This window comes from Podarcis gaigeae, assembly GCF_964106915.1.
Source record: "Podarcis gaigeae genome assembly, chromosome: Z".
Taxonomy (NCBI): Eukaryota; Metazoa; Chordata; class Lepidosauria; order Squamata; family Lacertidae; genus Podarcis; species Podarcis gaigeae.
The window spans coordinates 32,024,329-32,043,540 of NC_139691.1; the positions used below are offsets into that span (position 1 = coordinate 32,024,329).

A 19,212-nucleotide genomic window follows, 5' to 3' on the forward strand; every position below is an offset into this window, starting at 1 on the left:
TATCTAAAGGCACACAGTCGTACCTTGGAAGTCAAACAGAATCCATTCCAGAAATCCGTTTGACTTCTAAAATATTCAGAAACCAAAGCATGGCTTCTGAATGGCTGCAGGAAGCTCCTGCAGCCAATTGGAAGCCCCGTCAGATGTTCGACTTCCAAAAACAGTTCGCAAACCGGAACAGTCACTTCTGGGTTTGCAGCATTCAGGAGCCAAAATGCTCGAGAACTAAGCTGTTCAAAAACCAAGGTACAACCGTACTACGAGGGTGGAGCATAAGGAGATGTCATGCATCTAATGTAACACTGACACCTCTTACCTGATCTGCCTTGTCCGTGGGAGCGATGAACACAATGAAGGGTGAGAACTCAGCTGTGTGGATGATCTTCAGTGTCTGGGGGAAAAGAAAAGAGCCATTGGGGCATAGTTCCTACAAAGCTAAAAGGCTGCATACCCACACGCCTCCCTGCCTGCCTGAATGACAAGCCTGTCCAGGATGCTGCAGACTTGCGTTACCTCATTTTAGGGCAAGATGCTCCTGCAGCACCTTTTCCTTTCAGTTTTGTTCTTCAAGAAAAAGGGGAACATACTCACTAAAGCATCTAAAATGCAACTACAGTTCCCATCTGACTAAAGAGACAAAGCTAGCACAGTACCCCCCAGTTTCAAGCCACTCTGAATACACGGTGCGAATGTGTCCAAAAAAAGTGAGGCAAGGAAATCAGCAGTCCTTGCACTTCAGTAAACATGTGCACAACTCTGACTTTTGCATTGTTCATTCGCCGATGCCAGATGCTCGAGTTTAAATACACGTGTCTCTTTAGCACTTTCTCCTGGGCTCAGCGGGGCAGAGGAGAGGCTGAAACAAGCTGCTGTTCACTTACCAACCCCCTTCCCTTTGATCCTACTCCCATTCCCTTCCTGCGCACCTTCAGCATAGAACATTTTGTGGCTAATATTGCCCTCTCCTCCACCTCTGGCTCCTAAGCTCTTGTCCCTTTACAAAGTTTGCAACAAGCTAAACTGTGGAGCAGGGCGAGCAGGGCTAAGTAGCTGGGGATGTTGAGAGATGGAGGGGGTTCAACAACACCTGGAGGACCACACACTCCCCATCCCGAAGCTAAAGGTACAAAGGTGCTCCCAGAACGCTTCATATATTTTTTTCAAGCAGCAAGCTGCACTTTCCTACCTGTGGCTCAATGTCCAGAATAGCAATTTTGTCCTGCTCGTGAATCTTGTGCACAGTCTCAAATTTGGTGCCGAACATATTGCCCTGGTAACTCCCAAACTCCAGGAACTCGTTGGCAGAGATGTCTTTTGTCATCTCCTCCGTGGTGACAAAGTGGTAGTCTTTCCCATCCACCTCGTTCTTCTTCTGAGGGCGGGTGGTGTCTGCAGAAGAAGGGGCACAGAGAGACATGGGAGCTGGGCTGCTGAAAGGAGATAGCAAATCTGCCTACAGGTCCAGTTTGAGTTATTTGGGAGCTTGGGGAAGGAAGAACACAGCTGGAATTCGTTACAATCTCAAGTGGAGGAGGAAGAACAGAGTGCATTAGTCATCAGAGGACCTTCTCCGCATGTTGGAAAGTGCTGACATGAGAACCAGCCTTCTCAGAACCAGCCCCCGTTTTTGGAATGCTCTCCCCAGGGAAACACACTGGGCACCAGACTGAAACACTTTTATTCACTAGGCTTTTCACTGTTAATTTAGAGAGTTGTGTGTTATGGGTGTGGGGGGGTGTTTTAATGCTCATCTTTCAGTGGGGTAGACAGAGGTCCTTTTAAAAATATTATTGAATGAGCATGTTTAGGCGTAGTGTTTTATTAAATCTGCTCTGGAGAGTCCTCTAATGCTTTGAAGCAGGTTTGGACAGAAAAGAGAAGAGGGGAAAGTTACATTATGCAAGAGGAGGTCTGCTACATTAGCAGCACAGTAGCACTGAATACGGCCAATGTCTTCTATACGACATGCTACTTTGGTGACACACTGCAACCGAAAGAAACATGCAATGGAGCCAGTCTGGTGTTATAGTTCAAGTGCTGGACATAAGCCTGGGAGACCAGGGTTCAAATTCCCACTTGGCCACGATGCTCTCTGGGTGACCTTGGGCCAGTCCTAAATTCTCAGCCTAACCTGCCTCACAGAGCTGTTGTGAGGATAATATGGAGAGGGGAAAGGAGCACATATGCTAACTTACAAGTCTAGGAAGAAGCTGGGACAGAGGCTAAGCAATGCTAAATAAATGCCACAGCGGAAAATTTTGCGTTCTGGGTGACTTACATGGAATGGGGTATCCAAACTTCTCCGGGTTCTTGCTGAGCAGAGTGTTCTTAATGTGGCTTCGGCCAACTCCGCTGGCCCCTGGCCCAAGAAAGGGAGAAAAACAATAAAAGGAAAATGATGCTCCAGCTCCGTTTTCTCATAATCAAAGAACTTCCACTAACATCAGGGAAAGGGCACATCACAATGTAATGTCAAAGTCGGCCTCTTTTGCCCTCTCTCTAAGGATGAATAGTTTTGTTTGGTCTGGATCAGAATGCTATTATCCATCATATTTTGTGATACCCCACCCAAAAATACTACCAAAGTGTGTAATTTGTGTTTGTGAACATGTGCATGTGCATAATGTGTTAAGGAATGTGTACATTGAGATAATTCTTAATTATGAGCAATCACAAAATACATAGTTAAATGAACATTTTCATACACTTCTTTATGTCAAGATCATTTGCAGAAATGGGACAGAGCAGTTATAGGTGCACTCATTAAAAACTGACAAAGAGCAGACACAGACCAATTCATCCATTCCCTAGGCTTATCTGACAATCTTAAACCTATACCACTGACCAGCTTTAACCAGAATATAAATGATTTTATCTAGCCTCTGATTTTCGCACTCCACAATCCTTCTTTGTCCATTCACTTTACCAACTCTGCTCAGAGTAGAACTAGCATTGGGTTGAAATCCATTGGCTGCTGGAGTGGGGCTGGCTATAAAAAGCCACAGCACATATAGCTGTGACTACGTGCTGCATATTTCATTTACTCCTTTATCATTTAGAGACAAGTCAGTACTCTGTGGGTTGCACTGTGTCATACCTATAAGCACCAGTGTCTTCCGCTTGAAAGCTGGCAGCCTCACCACCTCCTCATAGGACACCACATCCAATTGATCAAAAACTAAGATAGAGAGAGAGACAGAAAATAAGATCCTTCACTGAGCCCCCACACCCTGTCAATCACCTGACATCACAATGACATCAGGAGATGAACGCCAGGACTTCAAAGCACCATGCAGGGCCTGCAAAGATCTTTGAAGCACCATGGCTCAACAGGCTTGAACAATCGGTGGTGACTTGAAGCCCGCCTTCTGCATGGATCTTCCCCCTGAGGAACTCTTGACGAACAGCTGCATCACTCCCTGCCCTGCACCAGACATCTCATATGGTGCATGTGGTTTGGGGGAAACAGCCTCCCAGGCTCAATTAACACCTGTGCTGGGTCAAATTTGACCCACCGACTAGAAGCTCCCAACCCCTGGTTTCACCCTGAAGGCAGGGGAAAAAGGAATGTGGGACAACAGTGGAGGAGGAGGGAGACAAGGAGGTGCTCACTTGAGCTGTGCTTTGCCAGGTACTTGTCTTTGCATTTCTTCTTCTTTCCGAAAGGGCTACAGCTTTGGGTTCCGCTGGAGTTGCCCTGGGGCATGCTTGCAACGCGCCTGCAGGAAAGGGGAAAAGGTATATTGTAGTAAGAAGAAAGTGGCAATAAAATCAGGCCCCCTCTTTTCTTTCCCCTGACCCAAACCTGGGAGCAGTGCTTTAAACTGATGGCTTAATCAAGGCAATGATCTCTCTCCTTCAAAGTGTTTGTAGGGCGGGGGGGGGGGGGAGAAGAACAACAAGTTTGAGGACTTTCTATGGCAGACGTGGGGAAACTTTGGCACTTCAGATGTTGCTGAATGACGGTGATGACGATTACTTCATTTAATTTCTATACTGCCCTTCATCCAAAGATCACAGGGTAGTTCACAACATAAAGATACAGATTCCATAATAAAATTAAAACAAAAGAAACCAATAATCACCATGCCACAAACTAATTTAAAAGACCATGGAATGTTTAATCAGCTGAAGGCCTGGTTACAGAAAAATGTTTTCACCTGGTGCCTAAACATATGGAATGAATGTGCCAGGCAAGCCTCCCCAGGGAGAGCATTCAACAAACAGGAAGAACTACAACTCCCATTAGCCCAAGCAAGTAAAGGCCAAGGGTGATGAGAGTTGAAGTTCAGCAACATCTGGAGGGCAAAAGGTTCCCCACATCTGTTCTGTAGAATTGAGGCATGGATCTTCAGGAACATCAAAAGGCAAGTGTAATGATTTGTAGGTCAAAATGAGGAAGCATTGGTTGCCTCAAACATTTGAGGTCTTGTTTTGGCCTTTGGAGCACGTTAGCTCTTCTGAAGCCAACAAATCTATAGCATTATTTCTGTCTCTGAGATTTGCAGCACACTCTGCTAAATCGAAGACAGGCTTTACCAACAACTGGGGTGGAATTAAGAGCTTTGAATACTCATGAAAAGAGAAGGCAAGGAACCCAAATGCCAATATGAAGATGCTGCAGGCCACTAGTCTTTGTATAGTGGGTCACAACAGTAGCACTACCACCAAGCAAAAAATATGGAAAAATAAATAGGTCCCCCAGTGCATGTTTGGATTAAAAGTGGGTCCTGGGTCAGAAAAGGTTGAAGATGTCTGCTGTAGGCAACACCAGAGATCCTATCACAAGATGGGAGGAACCTGAAGAGATCCATCCGGGAACCTGGAAGGGAGGAGCACTAGGCAGGCAGGAGCCTCATCCAAAGGACATACCACTCCTGTAGCTCCAGGGAAGGGATGAGTCCTGCGGATCCATTGGAGGAGCCCTCTACCCGGCCCTGCCACCAATTGCTGTCATCCTTGTTGATGATCTCAATGATGTCTCCTGTTTGGAACTTCAGCCCAGCTTCTTTGCAAGGAATCAGGCTGTCCTTCCCGGGGTCATAGTCAAACTGGGCTTTCATGAACATCTGTAGTGAGAGAGAGAACTAGAGCTCAAGATTAAAGTCAGGAAATACCCTTCAACTTGCAGGAGGTAGCACTACTTAGGCAGGCAAGGGGTTAAACTGGATGCAAGAAGTACTGGAATGTAGGGCAGCCAAAATTTTAATAATTGTTTATAAGTCTGTCTACAGTAAATGATGATGATGATGATGATGTTACTGATCTGCAATACGGCCATTGCTTATCCCATTGTAAAGAGAAAGCTGCTGCCAAATAGATGGACAGCTTATTATCTGAAGTTAGCAGGATACACAGCTGACCTCTTAAGTCTTAAGACTTCCCTTGTGAAACATGAAATACATGCTGGGGTGAACAAGGACTATTGTGTTTAACTGCTTAGCCGGAACAGAACAAAACCGTGTATTAAAGCCTCCCTATATGGGCTAAAATTGTAAAATGAAAAACAAGAACATCAGCATTTGCCGAGAGCAATTTGTCATTTCAGAAGCAAAACATGAGTCCACTTGGCCTAAATGCCTATTCTTGGATACCTTCAAAATTAGAGACAAGGTTTTGTTTTTATTTTTCGCTTGAAAGGACATACTTCATGGGCTACATTGTTGCAGGATTTTCAGGAACTTCCTTAATACGGCTAAACCCTGGATTAAACACAAATTCCACAACTATAGGCTCAAATGACGAAAGTTCATTCCAATTAATATCGTTGGGGATTGCTCTTTATGCATCATCATGATCTCACATTGCATGTACACCAGCACATGCCACAGTTAACAAAAGCCACATTCCCTCAAAACCCTGGTTTGCAAACCCACCACAAACTATAGTTTTCAATGGCGGTGGTTCTGTTAGGGCAAGCATTGTGGCTTGTCAGACACAACAACCCTCCTCTATTCCCGCTGGGCACTGTTCAGGATTTTAGGGGTTGGGTTTGGCGGAGGGCAGGGCTCCATGGAAGGAGAAGAGGGAAGGAAGCCCCATTGCACAAGTTGAATCCTGTGCATAGTACCTGGTTCATATGGTAACCTCTGTTTGAGTGGGCCAAGGCCTGCAGCATTAATAGTTGTAACATAAACTGTGGCTGGTACTGGAAAGCGAGGGAGAAAACTCCTCCAGAGAAGGGAGGAGGAAAAGTAAAAGAATGATTATGCAAGCTTATGCCCCACTCCTGAATGTATTTAAGCAAGGTTGAGAGATTTGCAATGTCAGGACTGCACTTGGAGCCTTGTCTCTGTGCCAATACGTGCCTTCTCTATTCCAGCACCCAGGACCCTTTTTCAGCCAGAACTCACTCAGTTCCGACACCTCTCAGGTAGGTGCCATTGCCATTATAAGAGAACAAGGGAGGCATACATGCTGAGTTCTGGCACCTCTTTTCCTAGAAAAACAGCACTGCCAGGACCGGAATTCCATTCTCTTTCAAACTCCTCCCCGCCCCCCTTCTCATGTTACCTTTACACTTTAGGAAACACAGAAAGCTGCCAGGTTAGACACTTTGTCCATCTGTGTTTCTTTCAAAGCAAGCAAGCAAACAAAAGGGACTGCAGAAAGGGATGGAGTGATCCAGGTTGGGACTGTGGCCGGGGCATTTCCAGGTAAAAATTGCTCACTGTAATCAGCTACATAGCACATCTTTTAAAACTGAGATGCCAGGGATAAAGCCTGGGAAAGTATATGCTCACAGAGCTACAGTTCCTCCTCAGGCTTCCTTCAGTGCATGGGTTGGTGAAGAACCCTTGGACCTCACAGTGCAGAGGGGACCCAGGCTGCAATATCCACACCAGCCCAACACCTCAATTTACTCTCTTTACTCTTTAGTCTCATTTGCTGCTTTGGCCTCTTCCCCACCATCCTTTGTCCTGGCCATCTCATGTAGAGTGAAGGTTGCCAACTGCACCTCTTAACAGCTACAGAGCAAGAGGACATTAAGGAAGGAGCATTTCTCTCAGCACTGGGTCACCATGCCTAAGGAAAAGCTTCCCCTGCAGAGTTTCTGCTTTCCAGGCAATGGTTAAATAGGCCAGGAAGGGTGGAGGGAAGTGTGAGAGAAAATGCATTTTGTGGGCTTGGGAGTGGATGGGAAACATATTGTGAAATCCCAGAAACCAGCATCATCACAGCAGAGGGTTCAGCAGTGGCTAGAGGGTGGGGCTTTAGCTGCTTGAGTACTAACTTCCCCTTCTCTACGAGTAGGAAGAGTAGAACTGCACAAGTGACTCCAGAGTCATCTTTCTGCATGTGACCCTGCTGCCCAAAAACTCTGTTAGCCTTCTAGAGCCTTGCTTTGGGCCTCCCTGTCAGAAGAGATATGGAAAGATATGGAAAGTGGGCATCCAAACAGGATATTTTCAGAGGTGTTGTCCGAGATTTGGAACAGCCTTCCAAGAGAAATCTGCCTGGCCCCATCACTGCTCACTGTAAGGTTGGCATCAGAGTAAGTTTTATTCTGGTAGTCTTCCATTTCATGCAGAGACTTGTTCCTTGCTGGCTGCATTTTTTCCTGGTGTAAACTACCTTTAATATTTTGAGAAGCACGGAACGGATTTTGATAATGAATAGATGAGCAAAAATATACAGATACAGCATATCTAATTTGTACAAATTATTTTCCCAGATGCAGAAATTCGGTTTGTTCTTTTTGTTTTCTTTTGCTTAAAATGTGGGTTCTATTGGTGCAGAATTTGACTATTATTTTTAAAGCAAAGAATACACCACTGTTGCCATATGGAAGTAATTAATGAGGAATGAGAACTAAAAATAGGACAGCAATCTAATTGCCTCAGATTAGACAAACTCAGAAGGAGAGGAGAAAAGAGACTGGCTGGATGTTCTGCAGCTGGTAGAATTTACACGAGGGCTACTCAAATAATTGTGCTGCATCACGTGGGCACAAAAATGGCAAAATAGCGACACATTCTTCAACCCACCCACCCCTCAAAAAACCGAAGTGGTGCAGAGAAAAAAATTCCTGGCATCTTATAACAGATTTATTGGAGAATTTAAAATGGCACAATAAAATACTACTATACTTTAAAGTGCCACAAGTCTCCTATTTTTGCCACTGGTTTTTGCTGTAATAAAGGAACGCAGCTACCCTGACCCTAGGAAATTAACAGCCCAGGGAGGAAAACAGCAGCCCAACAACTTCAGGCATCTGCATTGCCTTAGCAACAGAAGCACAGCACAGGCCTCTACGTTGTCTTGGTAACAGCTGCACAGCCTCAACAGTACCACGAGTGGGCTGATTTCTTCAAGAAGATCTTGACCGATCCCACATCCCATACAGTGTCAGCGGGTGACAAAACAGCATGAAAGAGTGGAGAAGATCCTGCTTTGGAGGGCAACTGATACGCAACCATACCTGAGCACAAAGGTAACAGGCACCCAAAAACACACTCTCTCACACACAGAAGGCCATAAGCCTGCTATTTCCTGTTTGGCCCAGCAAAAGAGGATGACTTGGGAACTGTCTGGCTACCATGACGGGTGTTAACTTCTGCTCACTCATACGTCTGGCTAAAAGGACTACTAGGCAAATTATGGGTGACTATATCTTTCTGCAGCTTTAAGCCAGGGGTTGACAATGCGGTTTTTGGACTACAACTCCCATCACGGCCAATGGTCAGGGGATGATGGGAGACGAAATTCAGCAACATCTGGAAGGCATCACCTTGGCTATCCAAAGCAGGTGTGGGGAACCTCAGGCCTAGAGGCCAAATCCGACCCTCCAACCTCTGTCTGCCCCTAGGGAATCTTCCCAGGCACACCTCCCATCGGCCTTGCTGCACACCTTGAGTGTTTTCGACTGGGTGAAAGAAGTCCATCAATAATGCCTCTTGCTTGCTTGTATACAAAGCACCCTACTGTACACAGGGAATGGAATATGTACATCAGTTGCCTTGGCCGCTTTTGCCTCTTGCTGTACCCACCAGGACACCAGGTGACACTTTCTCCTTTGCCTGCGCAGTTCAGTGTCAGGCAAAGGCACCAAGGTTTGTAGCCAACACCAACCAGTTGTTACCTGCCCTGCACCGGATGCAACAGATGACATCAGGATTAAGGCAGGTGGGTGCAGCTTGGGAGGAAATTGGGTGATAGATCAATTATTTTCCATACACATACCAAATTCCCCCTTTCAAGCAATCTTAGGCCCTACATTTAAATCACTATTATTGCACTTTAAACAACCATGGCTTCCTCCCCCCCCCCCCAGGATCCAGGGAACTGTAGTTTGTTAAGAGCGTTGAGAGTTGTTAGGAGATCTCTATTCCAACAACTCCCAGAGTTCCTTGGGAAGAGGGATAGATTGTTAAACCACTCTGAGAATGTAGCTCTTTGAGAGGAACAGGGGTCTCCCAACAACTCTCAGCATCCTTAACACACTACATTTGGGACTCACAGCTGTTCATGGAGGTGCAGGTTAATTCTGTGTCCAGGGCAGCTGTCTACCAGCTCCATCTGGTATGCAGGCTGACATCTGGTATGCCTGCAGACTTTCTCGCCAGTGGTGCATGCTCTGGTTATCTCCCGCTTGGACTACTGCAATAAGCTCTATGTGGAGCTACCTTTGAAGGTGACCTGGAAACTACAACTAATCCAGAATGCGGCAGCTAGATTGGTGATTGGGAGCAGCCGCTGAGGCTACATAACACCGGTCCTGAAAGATCTACATTGGCACCCAGTATGTTTCCGAGCACAATTCAAAGTGTTGGTGCTGACCTTTAAAGCCCTAAATGGCCTCGGCCCAGTACACCTGAAAGAGCGTCTCAACCCCCATCGTTCGGCTTGGACACTGAGGTCCAGCGGCAAGGGCCTTCTGGTGGTTCCCTTACTATGAGAAGCAAAGTTACAGGGAAACAGGCAGAGGGCCTTCTGGGTAGTGGCTCCCACCCTGTGGAACGCCCCCCCCACCAGATGTCAAAGGAAGAAACAACTATCTGATGTTTAGAAGACAGCTGAAGGCAGCCCTGTTTAGGGAAGTTTTTTTAATGACTGATGTTTTAATGTATTTTTAATCTCCTGTTAGAAGCCACCCAGAGTGGCTAGGGAAACCCAGCCAGATGGATGGCGTATAAGTAATAAATTATCATCATCATCATCATCATTATCATCATCATCATCACAGTACGGAGGATTCTTTAGGGGAAGCCATAAACTGTTTGAAGTGGCATCACAGAGCTTTGAATGTATGGTGTGAATGTGGCCCTAAGTGTGTGGTGATGATCAAAGGATTAGGATAAGGGTGGTGGAGACTGCATAGGATTCCCAATGGCCAGGCACAGATCCTGACACCACATCCTTCTTTCTCCCACTCCATGATTAGGCAAAAGCAGAATGGAGGGGAGCGGGACTACGAATATGCACCTATTTTACATACCAGCTGCGGAATTCATCTTTCTGCAATGCAGAGTTTTGGCTTAGAGGCACAGAATTTAAGCTCATGCAACCAACCTACTGCTTTGAAGGTGGAAGTACTACCACCTACCTGGAGGGCAGGAATGCGGCTTTGCTGGTTGGGAATGACCTTTAGGGAAATGGTTCCCTTAGTTTCTTTCTGATGGACAAAGGAAAAGGAGAGAATCAACCTCTGCTAAATCAACCACACAACGCAGATCACAACCTCTTCTTGCATAGCTCAGGGCTCCTGCAGTTGCAACCTGTCTCCTAAAACTGAGAAAAGCTGCACCAGCTAAAGTTCTCTCTTCAGTGCAACCGTGAAAAGCATAAGAGACAGAGAAATGGTGCTTCCTTGATAGTACTTCTAGTTTTCCCATCTTAAATTTCTATACTTAGCTTTCAGTGCAGAAATGCCCAAGCTCTCTATGCCCACAGAGAAGAGGTGTACAACCTCTGACACTCCCCATGCTTGTTGGACTACAACTACTTATATCAGCCCAGAGGTTTCTAATAAATAAATAAATCTAATAAATAAATAAATAAAACTTCCATAAACGTGATCATTATCATCAGTTATGTACTGCCTGTTGCCAAACTAGGCTTCTAAGCAGTTTACAAAGTATAAAAACCAGTTACACAAACATTAAAAGATAAACATCCATAGGTACACAACAAAACAAAACAAATCCCATTAAAACAAGACAGTAATTAATCATCCCTGGTCACTGGCCACACTGGATGGGAGTTTCAAGTCCAATAACACCCAGAGGGCCACAAGCTGCCCATCTCTGCAGTAAAGAATCAGGGCTACTGCCGGCTTTTGATTTCTCCAGGATATTTCAATGGAGCCTGCTTGTGGCTCTCATATGAGCCCAGTCCTTTTCTACACCTTGCTGATTTCAAGGCAAAGTCAAGAGACGCTCCCAGCAAGAACACTTTAACTTCCTGCTGGTTTTTCCTGAGCTCGGAGAAATGATAAAACAAAGAGGTGTGGGGGTGGAACCTAAGGTCCACCGGCTCCTACAGATTGGAATAATTCATGCTCAATTATCTTTTAAAAGGTCAGGAAGAATCACAGCAGGTTGCTGCTCTTGAAAGAGAAAACTCAGGTCCCTCCATCTCTGGTACCTACCAGTATCTTCTGCAGCTGGTCTACAGAATGGTTGGCGACACTCTTCCCATTGATCTCTAGGATCTCATCCCCCACATGAAGGGAGCCTGGCAGAGTAGGAGACATGAACCTCATGAAGCAAGGCAGGGCCAACAGCAAGAGACAAGAGTCTTAATCAGTAGCTAGAGAGGACAACAGCTACTGATAAACAGGTACCACACTGGTAACTCCTGGGACTAGGCAAAGGCTACACTTTTACTAGATTGTAGTAAAAATGAAAATGATTTTTTTTTAAAGCACATCACTAGCAGCAGTTTAAACATACTACTTGTGGGACTTGCATTATTGAACTGGGAAAAAACTAAACTATGAATTCACATGAGTGAATATGCCTGAAATGCTTCAGAATCGGGTTTGCTTTTATAAAAACACACTGTGAACCCACTCCTTGAGCTATTGCTGCTATTCATGCAAAAGGAGCTCACTTCCTAAGTTCTTCCTTAGAGAGTTAACAGCTGCTTTGGACAGGAGGGAAGGGTGGCTCCTTTCAAGCAGGCACAGCCAGGGACTTCGCAAGGGCTATAGGACTCGGAAGGCCTCATCGCTGACTGGCCTCATCCTGACAACCCATGCTGCTTCTAGCAATCACTCACCTGGGCACTAGCAAGACTTCTGAATGAGAGCCAAGCCCACCATCACAGAGAAGCCAATGTCACATGTGCAACATCCATGAAGCTGAATGCGACAGCAGCACAGCTTCAATGGCCACTGCCTTCTCCTGCTGCTGCTGTCAATGGCAGGGGCTGCTTTGACCCTTCTGCCACTCCACAGCAGCAGCAGCAGGAGGAGGAGGAGCCAGTCACTGAAGCCACTCTGCACTTGGCACAGCGCTTGGCCGCCTCCACCCTCTGACTGGGGGCCCCAAAAGGGCTTGGCTCCCAGGAACTGGTGCCCCTGCCCACCATAAGCAAAATGCAATGCCTGACCTCGAAATCTAACATGGCGGGTAATCAAAGCCAGGCACTGGCTTGGGTCCCATTCAAAACCACTGCCATTGCTCACCAGTGCAACACAACCAGAGGCCTGGCAGCTGAGAGACTGGTGATGGAGGGAGAAATTTCCAGCAATAAACAGCAGCACCAGGCAGAGGGCTCACCACTGGCCTAAACTCCTTGCTCTCTGGTACAAGGAAGAGAGATCTACTCTGATCTCCATCTCTTCCCCCACCACTAAAACATCTCTATTCTAAAGGTGGAAGGGAAACTCTCCATTCCATCTAGTGGGGAAAGGAAGAATTTGCCTTTCCATGCAGTGTAAAATCTCAGGAGCTGGAGGAGGAAATGACAGGACTGTCACCCAAGAAGTTATTGGGGTGGTTGCTTTTATTTTGATTGTAGTCATATCTTGGAAGCCGAACGGAATCCATTCAGGAAGTCCGTTCGACTTCCATAACGTTCGAAAATCAAAGCACGGCTTCTGATTGGCTGCAGGAAGCTCCTGCAACCAATCGGAAGCAATGGAAGCCCCATTGGATGCTCAGCTTCCAAAAATAGTTTGCACACTGGAAAAGTCACTTCTGGGTTTGTGATGTTCAGGAGCCATAATGTTTGGGAACTAAGTTGTTCAACTTCCAAGGTACTACTATATACATTTTGTGGTTTTATTTTTGATTTTGTTCTGTGAACCATCCTGAGACCTCTGGGTATAGGGCAGTAGGTATATAAAATTCAATAAATAAATAAAATAAATAAGTGGGCTTGGCCTGCAGAACTCAGGAGGTCGGAGGAGAGACACAAAAAGTAGAACTGGTTGGCTCCAAAAGTAGAATTGGGCTCGGGCTCTGCCAACTATTGGGTCTCCTTCCTTTCTGCCCAATAGACATTAGCTTCCATTGGCGCTGGTTCCTAGGGATTAAAAAAAATATATATTTCCAGGCCTGCTACTGCTCTTTACCTTGCCTGTGGATCATGCCTCCATGGAGGATTCTGGCCACCATACAGCTCTTCTTCTCATTCAGCTTCAGCGTGATACCCTGGAACAGAAAGTCTGTGACAATCTGGATCAAAGCTACAGTGTGAAGACTCTGCTTCTCTGCAGAGGCTCCTCCTGGCCTATCTCTGTACCAGAGGCAGACCCAGGAGATGCATCCAGGAGGGGAGACTCCTAGCCAAATTCAATCTCTGTTCATTTCCCTTGTACATAACAGCTGCCAGCTAACACTTGGCTTTCTAGGTCAGAACTTGCACAAAGGATTGGCAAGGATTGGGATCTGCCAAGGGCCCCACACCCCAGCAGGGGATCCATGCAGCTGACCAGAATACTCTGAGCCTGGCTCATCCTCTTCACCGCTGCAACCTGCTTGCTCATCTGCCTTTCACAAAGAATGGGTCCCAGCTCAGTAGCAGAACATCTGTTTTGCATGCAAAAGGCCCCAGGTTCTATTCCTGGTATCTCTAGATAAGACTGGGAATGTCCCCTGCCTGAAAGCCTGGAGAGGTGCTGTAAGTCAGTGTAATTAGATGGACCAAGGGGCAGCCTCACTCTGGCCCAGACAGCAATGGAGCAGATGACAAGAAGGGTCAGTTGATGCCACTGCTTGTTTGTTGATAGCTGCCGTATAGGTCAGTTGCTAGTGTGAAACTCTTAATTTCCATGGGTTTGAGCCCCAATTTGGGCAAAAGAATCCTGTATTGCAGGGTGTTGGGTTAGATGAACCTCACGGTCCCTTCCAACTCTAAAATTCTACAATTGGCTGGCAGTAGCAATAATAAGTTTAGAGGAGGAGGAGGAGCTGCAGATGGCAGCAACGAGGAACTAGACTCACTGGGGATGGGAGGCACTGGGGGTAATTCCGAAAAATGGGAACTGGCACTGCTTCTAGGACAAGAATGGGGAAACCTGTAGCCCCCCAAATGTTGCTGGACTCCAACTCCCAACAGCTCCAGCCAGTATGGCTAATAGTCAGGCATGATGGGAGTATTCCAGCTACATCCAGAGGGCCACACGTTCCTCATGTTCTAGGTCTTGCTCCTGGAGGCTCCTTCCATGGCTACAAGAGAGTTAGGGACAGAACACCTCTCAAGTGAAGAGGAAATCTCAACTTCAGCCAAGCTGCACACAGCCAGAAGCTTCAAGCTCATTAAAGCCTTCCACCTCTGTCCGTCTAGGCCAGCCTTTCTCAACCTGTGGGTCCCCAGATGTTGTTGAACTACAACTCCCATCACCCCTAGCTAGCAAGGCCAGAGCTCAGGGATGACAGGAGTTGTAGTCCAATAGCATCTGGGGACCCACAGGTTGAGAACCGCTGGTGTGGGCCCAGGAGTTTGCCCAGGAGCAAGAGAAATATTCCTCCACCACCACCCCACTGCCTACAACCACAAGGACTTGAAGCACTCTAGCTTCACCAGCTCACCATGGGCTCCTCTGCGACCTTTTCAAACTGGATGAACCTCATTTTCCGTATCTCCCGGCCATTTGTGTGGGCTGGGCTGCCCAACATGGCTGAGCCATTGGAGTAAATATCCTCGGACACTGCATTCATTGAGGATGGAACTGCCTGTAAAGGCAAAACAAAACAAAACCCCAAGTTTAGGAGCAGTACCCAGGCCCTGCTGTATCCTGGTCTCCCAGAAGCCACACCAAACTAGAAACTTTAGCCCAAGAAGTATTAAACTCAGCCATCCATTCCCTGCTCCTATCCCTGAGCCAATATCGTGCTCATGATGGCAGCTGCTGGATCCTAACACAGCATGGATTTATGTTTTGGCTGCCTAGCTGCAACATGTTCTCTCTCTTCTAGCCTTTAGTGATAGAGGACGGTCACCTTCAATGCACTCAGCTGTTTCTGAAAACATTGCAGCCATGGGATGACAAGTCAAATTGGCCACAATCATGGCTGTCATATACTCTTGGCTAACATGAATGAATGAGTCAAAATCTTGCACCAAGGAATGCTTATTCCCTCATCTTATATTCAGCAAAAATATCAGGAGTGCACTTTCTATGCATGACCAAATCTGCCAAGACAGAAGAGAGCCCAAATTTAAGACCAGTTCTTTTTAGAACAATCTGTTTCAGCGGTTCTGAGACTCAGGTGGTTCACAGAAACTGTCACAGAACAGGGCAGAATATCCATACTTGCCTTTACGCTTTTCTTTTCCTGCCAGAGATCGAGGTCTTTTTAGGGCCCGATTATCGAAAACGCTAGGAAGTCCCTGGCTGGAGTCCATGATGTTAATAATATTGAGCTAGTTTTAACAATGAAGATGGTGCAGAAGAAACGTTTATTTTCTTCATACTTAATCCAGAAGCAAAGCAGCTTTCCTTCCCATGAATTGATACTGCTCTAGTGGTTGTTCACATATTACATTCAACCAGTCTACAACATGTGTACCTGCATACTAAAATAATTTAGCTGTACAGTTGTGTAGTTATTAACATGTAATGTTCCACAAGTGTACAGGCTGTGTACATAGCAGCTGAGCTGTACAAACTGACAAGTGTGCACTCTTTCACACAAGCATTTGTACATGTGTGGAGACATCTTGTACCTGTGTCCAGTGTAACATGGGAACAAGCTTACAACTGCATGGATGGTACCGTCCTAGCTGGGCTATCAGGCAGTCTGAGCAAACCAGCCAGCTCCAATATGCCCCAGCAATTTTCGAAGACTCTATGGACGAAAAAGTTGAGGAACGACTGATCCATTTCATTTCATTTGCTTGATTTTATCTTTAAGTTGAATAAGAAGCCTTTGGGGAACATGGGGTTCTGGTTGCCCAAGAACTATACACTCTTACACTTTGCTGGCGCGGGGCTGGGGGGAATTGTCAGCTAAAAGCTGAGATGCACTTACAAAAGGGATTAAAACAAAAAAAATTCCTTCCAGAAGGAATTTTTTTTGTTTTGACTATGGCAGACCAACACGGCTACCTATCTGTAAAAGGGATTAAGTTTGACTTGTGTCCTGTTGCAACCAGTGCTTTGAAAACATAATGCACTTAAGCACTACCCCCCACCCACCCAACCCACATTAAATGTTGTTCTTTTACATACGGGATGGGGGCTACTTGCAGATGGGCTGCTTATTAACAAAAAAATATATAGTTGCTAACCTCCACTTTCTAGCACAATTATGCCTTCACATTTTCTAATTGCAAAAAGTCTGGTAAGAAAAGTGAAGGGAAATGGCACACTGGAAAGTGTGGAATAACAACCAGATGCTGGCAACATCATTCTAAGCCTCTGCATGAACCTACCAGGATAAATGCTCAACAAACAGGCAGCATTATATGACCTCTGTGCAAGTTTTGTACAAACACGTCAGCATTAATGTTCAACAACCAACCGTTCCAAAAGCTCCTACAGCTTTTGAGGCTTTGCCAGCAATTGCCCACACATCATCAAACCTATGATTGCAATTTACATACATAAGATAGAATCTTGTTGTGTGTAACGAAAGAAAAGGAGGAGGGGGAGGAAACCTCCGCTTCTCAGATGCTGAATTCTGGGCTCCAATCACACTGCCTGAACTTGGATAGTACTGCAGATTGTGCACTGGTCTGGCACCGAACCTTCTCTCAGGAAAAACAGGCCTGCACTTGAACCAGCTTTCAAACCCTACACTCTCAGTTGTCACCAGAGTCTTTCAAGTCCCGGGAGAAGAAGAGTTAACACACACAAACCACGAACCAGAGATCTGGTCAACCTCAGAATGGCTGGTTTTTTGGGTAAAAAAAGCGACAACTTCAAAAGACTGAATGACAAACATATATTCGGCTTCATTCCAGTAACAGCAGCCGAAGCTCACCCATGCGCAAAGCCACATTTTGAAGGATACCCCCTAACCACAGTCCTTTCACATAGTTTAGCCCTTGCTCTTGCTCTTATCTTCCAGAAGCAGACAAAGGACGCAATGGATTGGTGATTAAAGCCTGTTAAAGAACAAAAGCACAACAAAAACCTATTAACAGTCCCTGGAAAGGTCTTATCTCTTCTAGACTATAAGCTGGTTTCAAGCAACTGAGCATATATAAACAGCACTGACTGTTTTCCATCTCAATGTCAGGGTGGAAAGGTGGATATGTTTAGTTCATTAGGCTGGTGCTAGACTGTTGGGGGAACTGGGGACAAAGTCTCCTCCTCCCCTACCCACTTCTGCTAAAATGGCACAATCCTCTCAAGAGATAAGAGTAAACCCATCTACACCAACCAAGGCCTCTAAAGCAAGGATGGGTAATCTTTTGGAGAGATCAAGGGCCACATACCTTGGAGGCAAATAGTTGGGGGTGGTGTTAGAAACTCAGATCCATAAGCTAGGTGCCAAATGGCTCCTTAAACCAGGGTTAGTCACCAAAATGAAATGCTTAGTTGCACTTTTTGACAAGATGGCTCAAAAGTCATTTTTTTCAGTATGACTTTTTAGTTCCTGAAATTCATTCTGATGGTGCAGATAAAATATCATGGATGGAATTCTAAAGGATGTGTTGCTACATATTGGTGGGAGTGAGAAGGGTTGAAGCAAAATTGTGGATCACCCCTTCTTTCTCTCACCTTTATTCATTTGCTATCCATTCATATTCTCTCTTCCTCTCTAGGGGTTGGAGGGTGACACAACAGATGGGGGCCTAGTAAGCAGGTTGCACATCTGTCCTCTAAGGGAGTGGTTGCCAATTAGCTAAGTACTGTGGACCCCTTGTCTTTCAAAAGCCAAGCCATGGGCCCCCTACTTTTGAAAATGTTGCTATTTCTATGGTAGTTTTTGTTATGTGAATGTTGCCAGAGACTCTGGGTGGGTTATGTGGACCCCCTGGGGACCACTGCAATTGGGAACCACTGCTCTAAGAAACCAAAGTTATACTGCCTCAGAGAATGGAGGCTGCGTCTAATTATAACAGTCAGTTGCTACTGACAGTCCACCACTTACTAAGGCTTATTAGAGTCTGCTGCAACACTTACAATCACTGAACATTTAGCTCAGGGGTCAGCAACCTAAAGTCCATGGGTCACAAGCGGTGCACAGGGGTCGTTTAACTGGCCAACGAGCCGCCCGCTCAGCAAGTCCCCGCATGCTGCACTAAATCAGTGCGGTGCATGGAATCACTTCCGGGGCACCAGAAATCGTGTCTGCGCAGACGCAGGCGCTGGAAAGCGCACACGCAATCCGGCCCACAGAGAGATCTCCGCTGGAGTGAACCGGCCTAGGCGAGGTAAACCTTGAAGACCCCAGATTTAGCTCAAACCAACTTCAGGTCTTATTCACATTAAAGAGTCAACTTATTCCAATAACAAAGACAGATTTCCTACTTCCTGTCCAATTTGGATGAATACACACACACTCACTGACTTCTCTGACCAATACAATACTCTTACCCATTTACTATTTCTGAGCTAACCTCACCAGGTTCAGTTTGCAGCACACCTCATTAGTCCCCTTGGACTAACTACCCCTGCCAAGTGCTATTGGCATACATCTCACTGCGTGTTCAGCTCGTGTTTTCTACCATTCCTCTGGAGATAGCTGAAGAACCACGACCTTCCAATCTGAGCCTCTCCAAGCTAATGCAAACAAACCCAGATGTTCCTGGTTAGATATTAGCCTATGGGTTTTACCACTTCATTTAGCAGGCTCTGCCCATCCACAC

The 19,212-nt window shown here is 46.0% G+C and overlaps 1 protein-coding gene across 1 annotated transcript in view; it reads right to left on the reverse strand.

Moving 5' to 3' along the window:
- Positions 1-19,212, reverse strand: part of MPP1 (MAGUK p55 scaffold protein 1) — a 43,321-nt gene that overhangs the window by 2,505 nt on the left and 21,604 nt on the right. Inside the window, exons 6-15 of the mRNA XM_083722360.1 lie at positions 14,982-15,125; positions 13,523-13,601; positions 11,591-11,676; positions 10,547-10,615; positions 4,873-5,069; positions 3,613-3,719; positions 3,098-3,178; positions 2,279-2,359; positions 1,187-1,389; positions 317-391 (exon numbers count right to left, since the gene is read on the reverse strand). Coding sequence (XP_083578486.1) covers positions 317-391; positions 1,187-1,389; positions 2,279-2,359; positions 3,098-3,178; positions 3,613-3,719; positions 4,873-5,069; positions 10,547-10,615; positions 11,591-11,676; positions 13,523-13,601; positions 14,982-15,125 — 1,122 coding nt within the window. The remainder of the gene's footprint in view (positions 1-316; positions 392-1,186; positions 1,390-2,278; positions 2,360-3,097; positions 3,179-3,612; positions 3,720-4,872; positions 5,070-10,546; positions 10,616-11,590; positions 11,677-13,522; positions 13,602-14,981; positions 15,126-19,212) is intronic.